The sequence below is a fragment of the Aphelocoma coerulescens genome, chromosome 6 (assembly GCF_041296385.1).
Source record: "Aphelocoma coerulescens isolate FSJ_1873_10779 chromosome 6, UR_Acoe_1.0, whole genome shotgun sequence".
NCBI classification, from domain to species: domain Eukaryota; kingdom Metazoa; phylum Chordata; class Aves; order Passeriformes; family Corvidae; genus Aphelocoma; species Aphelocoma coerulescens.
This window is the reverse complement of record NC_091020.1, coordinates 27,765,436-27,774,005: the sequence shown is the minus strand read 5'-3', so window position 1 is coordinate 27,774,005 and position 8,570 is coordinate 27,765,436. Positions and strand designations below refer to the sequence as shown.

At 42.9% G+C, this 8,570-nt stretch overlaps 1 protein-coding gene across 1 annotated transcript; it reads right to left on the bottom strand.

The window, feature by feature from the left end:
- Positions 1–379: 379 nt before the first annotated feature.
- On the bottom strand, positions 380–8,312 carry TECTB (tectorin beta). The gene is made up of 10 exons (XM_069020024.1): positions 8,237–8,312; positions 6,272–6,462; positions 5,718–5,860; positions 5,565–5,637; positions 4,267–4,370; positions 4,104–4,187; positions 3,742–3,904; positions 1,856–1,925; positions 961–993; positions 380–485 (listed from the first exon to the last, which is right to left on the bottom strand). Exons 1-10 carry the CDS (start codon positions 8,310–8,312, stop codon positions 433–435), a joined length of 990 nt encoding a protein of 329 aa, XP_068876125.1. The 3' UTR covers positions 380–432.
- Between the last annotated feature and the right edge of the window lie 258 nt (positions 8,313–8,570).

Genomic DNA, 8,570 nt, shown 5'->3' with positions numbered 1-8,570 from the left:
CACAGAACAAACTGGGACTTTGCAAGACCAGGCCTGGAGGGGAGGTTGGTACCACACTGAGGCTGAGGGAAGGGGGACCCTGAAGGTAAATTTGGCATTGAAAAATGCTGAGTTTGCACATCCCTACATGCCTTTTAGAAACGAGTCCTATTGCCATGACAGCTTTTTAAAAGGAGACGTCAGTAAAATACATAACCCAAGGGGTATCACTAGTTTAAAATGCCAGTGGAGACTTGGGAGAAGCAAATCTGCTTTGGGATTTTCTAGTATTTGAGGCACAAAGCTCATGGAATGTTTTATTTATCTCGTAAAATGGTGCACAAGAATTTTTTTGTGGCTTCCCTTTTTCCTCTGTAAAATAAACATCTTCAGTAAAGAAGTCCAGGTCCAAACAGGATTGGGGAAAGTTAAGAAACACAGCTGGGCTGCATGTTATAATAAAACAGCACAAAATCCAATCACAAAGAGCAGGTGGAAGATGATATCTGCAAGAGAAGCACAGGCTATATGTGAGTACTTCCCCGTCAGCTCCCTTTCGCCTTCTCTTCCCACCCCGTTCAATAAAATTACTGGCCCTAGTATGTCTCTGCCAACATATCAAATGCTAATAAATAGACTTTGAAGGGTGTGTTTCAAACCCTTTCCAATCAGAAATGCTTTCAGACACCCCTGTTAATCCAGTAAAACATGATTGTTCCTTTTTGGGAAGAGGGTGTGACAATTAGAGAAAGTATTGGAATTTATTGCTATGATTTTATTGTCCAGTGTGAGGGATGTGCCAAAAGAAGGAAAACAAAGTATATAACACTGGGAAATAAAATCTGACCTTGAAATATTCACCCTTCTTCAAATTTACTAATATTTCAGTTTTTTTCTTTGAGCTATGGATTTTATGTTGACAAAGACACTCAAAATCCATGTCTGGGATTGATACTTTCATTGTCATACTTTGCTGTTTACCTGAGAGTGTGTAAAATCTGGATAAACCTTTGCCTGTATAAAAGAGGAGGAAAAATATTACATCAGGATGATGTTTAAAACAGGGCAAAGTGCACCAGCAGGCTTTGTAAAAGCAGAACAGAAAACATATGCCACATTTTGAAATTCTGAATATTTCTTCCTCTTGGATTTCCTGTCTGAAGTGATAAAAGGATCCTCAGTTCTTTTACCTTCAAACATCGATGGGGGTTTACTGGTACAACATAATGGATTATATTAATTCTACTCTATGTATATTTGTAATTTTAAACTGGTTTTCATATTGGTGTGGATGCAGCTGATAAACTAGTATAAAGGGCTCTAGTGAAAACATTATTTGTTCCAAGGACTTGTTTCAAAAGATGAACCAGCTCAGAGAGAAATCCCTATTGCCTGCAGGAGGCATCAGTTCGAGGGAACAGTTGCTCTACAGTGGGGAAGTCTGATGGCAGTGCAGTCAGTGTGTCAGGCGGGATAGGCACAAAGCATCCCCCCAACACATGAAGGTGTGTACGGACACTCAGTGTAAAGAAAAACTTTCCTGCTGCTCCCGACCTCTCTCCCACTCCCGTGCAACCTGTCAGAGCGTGTCTGAGCTGCTGCTGAGGTCACAGGCAGCTGAGCAGAGCTTTCACTGCCAGCTCAGTGTGTGAGTGGTTTGGCCATTTATCATAAACACCAAATGGGTGCCTTGACTTGGCAAATGAGGAGATTTTCACTGAGCCAGAGCTTGGAGGGGACCAACTTCTGTTCTAGACTCCTGCTGCCCCAGGGGAAAGGGGTCTGGCAGAGGGCTTTGGCTCCCTCTGCTTGCTCCTATGCTGCCAGCTTCACTGCTTCCTGAAGGGAGAAGCAGCCCATGAACCCAGTCACTTACTGCGCACAGTGATCTCCGCCACTAAAACACCTCCGGTTTGCTCCGCGCGCTGTTTGCGTTTGTCACATGTCTCAAGAGAGCAGAGAGAAAGCCATGTATACCACAAGATGTAAGAATTATTTAAAAAAATTTTAAAAATCCAGGCCCAATTCTCATGTTTCCAACCAAGGAAATTGCTGCATATTTTCTAGGGATTTTTTTGTTTCTGCCTGTATTTTGAATTATTGGGGTTTTAGTGCAGGAGAGTTTTAAGGAAAATCTTTACGGTTCATTTTCTGAAGATTTTGGTGGGCTGCCTTTCCCACCCTCCCTTAAACAAAACTCCTGTCAAGAAGGGGGAAATTGAACTCCATCCGTTTAACCCCTGACCTCTGTGAAGGCTTCTGTGGTGTTTATTGCTAATGATAATTGTTGTCCCTTGGGTAGAAACAGGAAGCACCAAATCCTTTCCATATAGATCAGCTCATGTCCAGCACTAATGATGCCTGTCACAGCTGACAAGGTCTGTATTGGAGGCAGTGCTCCGCAGATTAAAGGTCCTTGTCCATCTCCTGACCTTTGTAGATCCCCAGCTGTGGGCATTTTTATTACAAACTCAGCGTGTGGTAATTCTGGTTATGATTTGCTTGTAAGCACAGACCACCAACTTGGTTCAACCTTAATTGCAGAAGACCACCAGCTGCATTTTTTAGTTGGAAGTGGACTCAAGGGATGTCAGCCTGATCGAGCAATTATCCTGCACTGGAGGGTGAGGTGGAAATTCCACACAGTGCCCGAAAGGATGATGTAGATGTTTGACAGTACTGCCAGAAGGGCACATATGAAGTAATGGATTTGTGTTTTCTTTTAGCTCTGATCTGTGGCTGGATAAAAAGTTGAAGAAATCTTGAAAAACAGACAACAAAATCAAAGAGATTTTTCTGGTGCCTTTGAAACTTAGAATTTCTAACAATGTGTTTTTGTCAAACATGCAAATTTTGCACAAGTCAGTTCCCCCTTCTTACCACTGAGGCTGTATAATACAAAATGCTGCTTTAGTTTGGCTCCTGGACTGAGAAAGGGGTTAGAAAAAAAACTGGGCTCACCAGGAGTGATGCTTCTCTTCTCCAGCAAGAAACATTTGCTGTTGAAATGACAGCATGTTGGCCAAGGAGTATTTTGGGCTTTCATTTCAGGTTAAATAAAATTTGATTTCATTTTATAGCAATGACATGTTCATTGCATGAGAGAAAGAATAGCAAAGCTCTGATTTGGCGAAGGGTGGAGAGAGAAGTCTTTAAAGAAAGGCATTTTGTGGGCACCTGCCCATGTTAAATTATGTGCCTTTATAGCACCCTCACCTCACTCCCACCTAAGAATACAGGAGTCCTCTGTTCTACCTCAGTTCCTGCTCCAGAGACAATTTATGTATTTTATGCAGAATAGGATATCTGCAAGAGCAATAACTTACTGCAGCATGGCAGGGAGGACTTTCCTTGGGAAGGGGGACTGAGAGCTTTGGGCCAGGTTCTCCCACTATCCCCAGGGTGCTCTTAGCACCGAGATACTTGGTAAAATGCAAAAAGCTCAACTTTCTCCTTTTTTCCAGGCTTGTGTTTAACTGTAGCTGTTTGTCAGACAGGACTGTAGTCTGGGATATTGACAAGAGCTGAGTTTTTCAATGGCTACCTTATTTCTCAATACGTTTAAACAAGTTTCCCAATGTTGGGAATGTTCCCAATGACAGGGGTCGGGGTGCACAGCTGGGCCACTCGGGTTCACACACTGCAGTGCCTCCATCTGCTGAGAGCCCTGGCACTGGCTCTACAGCTGGCATGCCCTCAGGAAGGGCTGGACATCCTCTGTCTGAGTGCAGCACTGTGTGTTCTGCAGCAGGGAGGCCTTACCACGGGGCAGGAGAACTTCTCGCTGTCGCAGACGTGCGTCTCGCAGTGCAGCCAGACCTTGGACAGCTTGGGGATGTTGCGGAAGCGGAAGGCGTTGAACTGGAACGTGGCCCGGTTTGTTTTCCCGTTCTCGTGCACAAGGATGGAGTAGTCCGTGGCACACCTGGGTTGTGTGTGGAGAAGCAGTGTCAGAGCCCCCATGGCTTCAGTGAAACGTCTCCTGAGGTGACAGTCTGATGAAAGCATTTGGCCTGCTGTGGGCCAGCTTTTCCTTTGCTCCCTTATACCCCACCACCAGCTTTCCAGTCATCCTCAGGGCTGGGCTTAGTAGAGTTGCTCCCCTGGGTCCCACCAGCACCTACCCCTTGGTGATCAAAGGCCAGTGGATCTGGTAGAAATACTCTGAGGAGGGAGTTGCCCAGCAGTTGTTGAGAACAACTTTAAACCTGGGGAGATACAGACCCCAGATTAGCAAGGAATGTCCCAGTTGCCAGTTTATTACTCATTCCTCCTTCCCTTGCCTACCTGTCACTTAAGCCCTTAGCTTCCACTCCAGCAAATATGTCAGAACCAATTTCTGATGTTTCAACGACAAAGGGGGCTTCCTTTATACTTGAGAACTTGGCATTCTTTGAAAGACAAAGACAAAGGCATCACACATCACTCATAACATGCAAAGCAAGGCATGACTCAACTTCAGACACCCCTGGAGAGACTGACCCCAGAAATCTGGGTTCTTATAACCTGCAGCCTCCAAACTCTACAACAGTAGTAGGACTACTGCAAACCAAGATGATGTTTAAAAATATTTTTGTTAATAAGCTTGCTGCTGCAGCTTGTGGTGGTGGGGAAAGCTGGTGAGAGAGTGATGACTGTATAGAATGGGAATGGAGTTGGGACATGGCCACGGGTTGGGCAAAAGGAATGAACACAAACAGAAATCACAAGAAAAAAGCCAGCCTGCTGAACATGGAGCACTGTGGTGCTCAGGTGAAAATTTTGGTTAAAAATACACTGAAGTGCCTACCTTAAATCCAACTGCTTCTTGTTGGGTAAGATGGTAACAAAGCTAGTACCAGAATTATACAAAGAATAATATGTTTACTCCTACCATTGTTTTATCTAGTGGTGAACACTCCTTTTACCTGGCCTGTAATTTTAACACAGTATGTTCCTATTTGTGCTTTTTCTAGTTGTGCTAAAATAGAGAGTGTTTTGGTGCTTTTGTGGAGAAAAGACTCCAAAATCTGGAGTTGGCTGCTCCAGCAGTGCAGTGGAGCAGTGGAGAGGAGGGGGATGCTTCAAAAGATCTGCCTGATATTAAGGGACAATATTTTGTTGGCAACAAAATTCCAGCATGACCTAAAGATCTGTAGGGTACATGAAATATCTGTCAGGTGAGTGGACCAGGGAGAAAACTGCAAAAGAAATGCAAGGAGCTTTGCTATATCTATAGAGGCCTTGCAAGGCCAGCAGTACGTGCAGATTCATGCTGCTCTTGCAGTGGGACTACAAACAAATTTTGCTTTTTCTTATAAAACCTGTCAGCAGGTTAGAAATGTACCTCTCAGCAGAAAAATCTGCCTGATTTTGAGGGATTAAAAGAACAGTTGGCATGTGTCTGCTCTGTTCACTTTAAGTACATCCCTGTTAATCAGCAGAAAGAAGAACCCCTGCCAATCCCACTGCAATTATCTGTTCCAGGCTAGTAATGTGCTCCATGACACATAAAAGTCAGGAGCAGCAGCCCTGTTTTTTTCCAGCTCTTTGGCTGAAGCCTTTGTAAGGTGAAGGTGAAAGTGTGAGTGGCAAAGAGCACTTACAGAGTAGAAGTTGAGGGACAGTTGACTTTCAAATGAGCCGGAGCTCCCATTCTTCACATGGACAGTGGCCACCCTGGGGACAGGACAAAACTCCAGATGAGTGAGGTGTGATGATAAGGACAGGGTGAGACACACTCCCAGAAGAGGACATACCTTTGGTCAAAGGCAGCCTGGTTCACCAGGTAGTTGGCATTGTATGTGCAGGTGAATGAGTAATTCACAGGCTGGCTCTTCACAATCACTGAGGAGTCATTGGAGACAATGGAGTTATAGAAGTGATACATGGGATTCTTGAACTGTGGGTGGTGAGACAGAGAAATGTGGGCAGTACTGAGCCTTTGAGGCATCAGGAAAGTACTTTGAAACATGAAGACTCTATCTGGTGTCAAAACAGCCTCCCCAAGGAAACACAGTTTGGTAGCTCTTCATATGCTGTGCTGCCTATTCATATGTCTTACTAAATATAAGTAAATAAAGTTCTGTGTAATACAGGTGCAAGTGAAAAGCAAACTAGTATCACTAAGCCTGTGAGTATTTTGCCTGCAACTGCAAAGCACAGCTGTCTGAGTCCTTCATCTCCTTGATACTGCAGTTTGCCTCCTTCTTCCGTCGGTACTTAAAGCTTGCTCCAAGCTGAAGAAGACAGGACTCTCTCAAGTGAGTCCAGCCATTTCCTGAGTCAGAAATTCTGACCTTCATAGTCTTACCTCTGACTGTGTCCCACAGTATGATTTGTTTTTAGGTGACAGGTCTGGAATTGTGAATTGGTAATATCCTGAATCGTGGATCCCATTGTAGCAAATACCTCCAAGTGCCAGCTGATTAACCTCCCATCCATAAGGACACTCTGGAATTCTGGTAATGATGGTTTTAGGATAGCAGTATACCAGAATTACATCTGAAAGGAAAATGATACACCTAGAGTTATTCAGTGGTAATTTCCTTTCAAGGAGGTGGGTCTGCCCACTTACTTTCCCTTGGGCTCAACCTTCTGTCAACAGGGGTGTATGCTGGAAGGTCCCCTAATGAGAGCAGCTTTTGCTACACAAAACTGACCTCTAGGTTGTTAAATTCTGTCCTCTTTGGAAGAGTTTGGCCTTTGCCTTCTAATCAATGCAGAACTTTGTGTAAATTTTTTATCTTTCTGGAATAGCTGATTGAAAAGCAGAGACACTGCTGAGAAACCCGAAGTAAAAAAGGACTGCACTGAAATATGTCTCATTAACTTATGCTGCAAAGCTGGCTTCTGTAACACCACTGACTCCGTAAAGATAATATTGGTGAGGTTGTTTGGTAGGCTTTGTAGGTCTGCACTGTTTTGTACTGGTGTATAGATCTTGGCCACGATAGATATCCTGCCCTTTCTCTTCTTGGACTGGCACTGTAATGCCAGCACAAGTTGAATTTTTCCAATTGTCAAGTCAAAAGCCAAGATCTAAAAATGAACTGAAGAACCTAGGCCTGCTAACAACAATAGAAAATTACCCAAACTCCCATCCCTGTTAATAGCAGTGCTGTGTGTTTCCAAACATTGTGATTGCTAATACAGCCATGAATGTTGAACATCTTAACATGCAGACCAATTCCTTCATGATAGCAGAATTGGATATTTTTCACAGGCAGAGCTAATTTGAATGTCTGATGGAAATTTACAGGGCAAATATTAACTAACCATTAGTGACCTGAAAAATGAGAGAGGCTTCCAATTATGACAGTGAGGAAAAAAGGCACCCTGCCTGGAATTATTCAATTATTTCTTTTAAAGCCCTTGCCACTCTCATTTTTAATGCTAAAAGCCTCATTTTGCAGCCTTTCCGTGTCTGCTAGGGAATACTCAGGGAAAGTCAACTAGAGACCTCAACAACTCGCTTTTTTCTGGCCAACAAACAGCACATGCAAGCTGATTTTGCTTGTGTTTAATGCTTAGATTTATAACTGGCAACTTTACAGCTATGAAAATTCCTGCAGTTCAGAGAAACTGCTTGTGCAAATAAAGGTACTGAAATAAATGGCTAGAGGGCCAAATACTTTAGATATACCATGAAATGACTGACAGTAATCTGACAGCAGTCACACACTAAAAAGCAAACACTAAATCGAGGCGTATTCCAGCACATTTCTAGAGCACATTTTGTAATTCTAGTGAAATCTACATTACAGGTCTGTCTGGTACCAGATCACTTCAGTTTCTAGGCAGTAATCAGTGTGCAATTAGAGCCTTATCTTCAATGATTTTTTGTATTTTTCTTACTTTAATGTAACAGTGGGGTTCAGGAGTCCAGCCCAGCACATTCTATCACCACCGGCCATCTGATTGTAGTCTGTGGGACTAAAGCCCAGCTTGGACAGCAAAGATCTGCTGCATCTGGCCTGTACTATTACACAAAATTCCCAATTGTTTTTGTTTTCTTTGCCATTTTATGCTTTTGTGATTAACTTTCTTACACTATGGTTATTGCACAGAGTTAAGTATATGCCTAATTCTTTGTGAGGTTAGGACTTGAATGGTACATTCTTTACTGTGCTAGCTCAAAGCAGATGAATAAAAGAAATTTAAGGATTAGCTCTACAGAATCCACAGTTTAACTTTCTGAAGGAAAACCTTTGGTTTTGAATGAGAAAAGCCTTCAGCAGCTTAATTACAAGAGAAGATCTTAGGACACTTATTTTACCTGCTTTATTTGGGCTACAAGGCCCTGCAAGAGCTCGAGCCAAGATGACCAGCAGATAAATAGCAAGAGTCACCATTTCTTGCAATGATCTGAGGACACAGGAAATAAAAGCTGAAAATGTCTTTAAAAGTCAAAATAAAAGCAATGCTTTGTCTGCAGTCCTGAACTTGTAGCTACTGTTAAAATTGTCCTTTTTGCAAAGTGAAAAAAATAACATTACTGATATTCTGTCACCCAATGTAATTGCAACTACAGGGTAACTATTTCCAAGACCATTACTATAAGTGAGGCACTACTGTGACAATTTTACTATTTCGGTTTAGTTGTGGCTTTC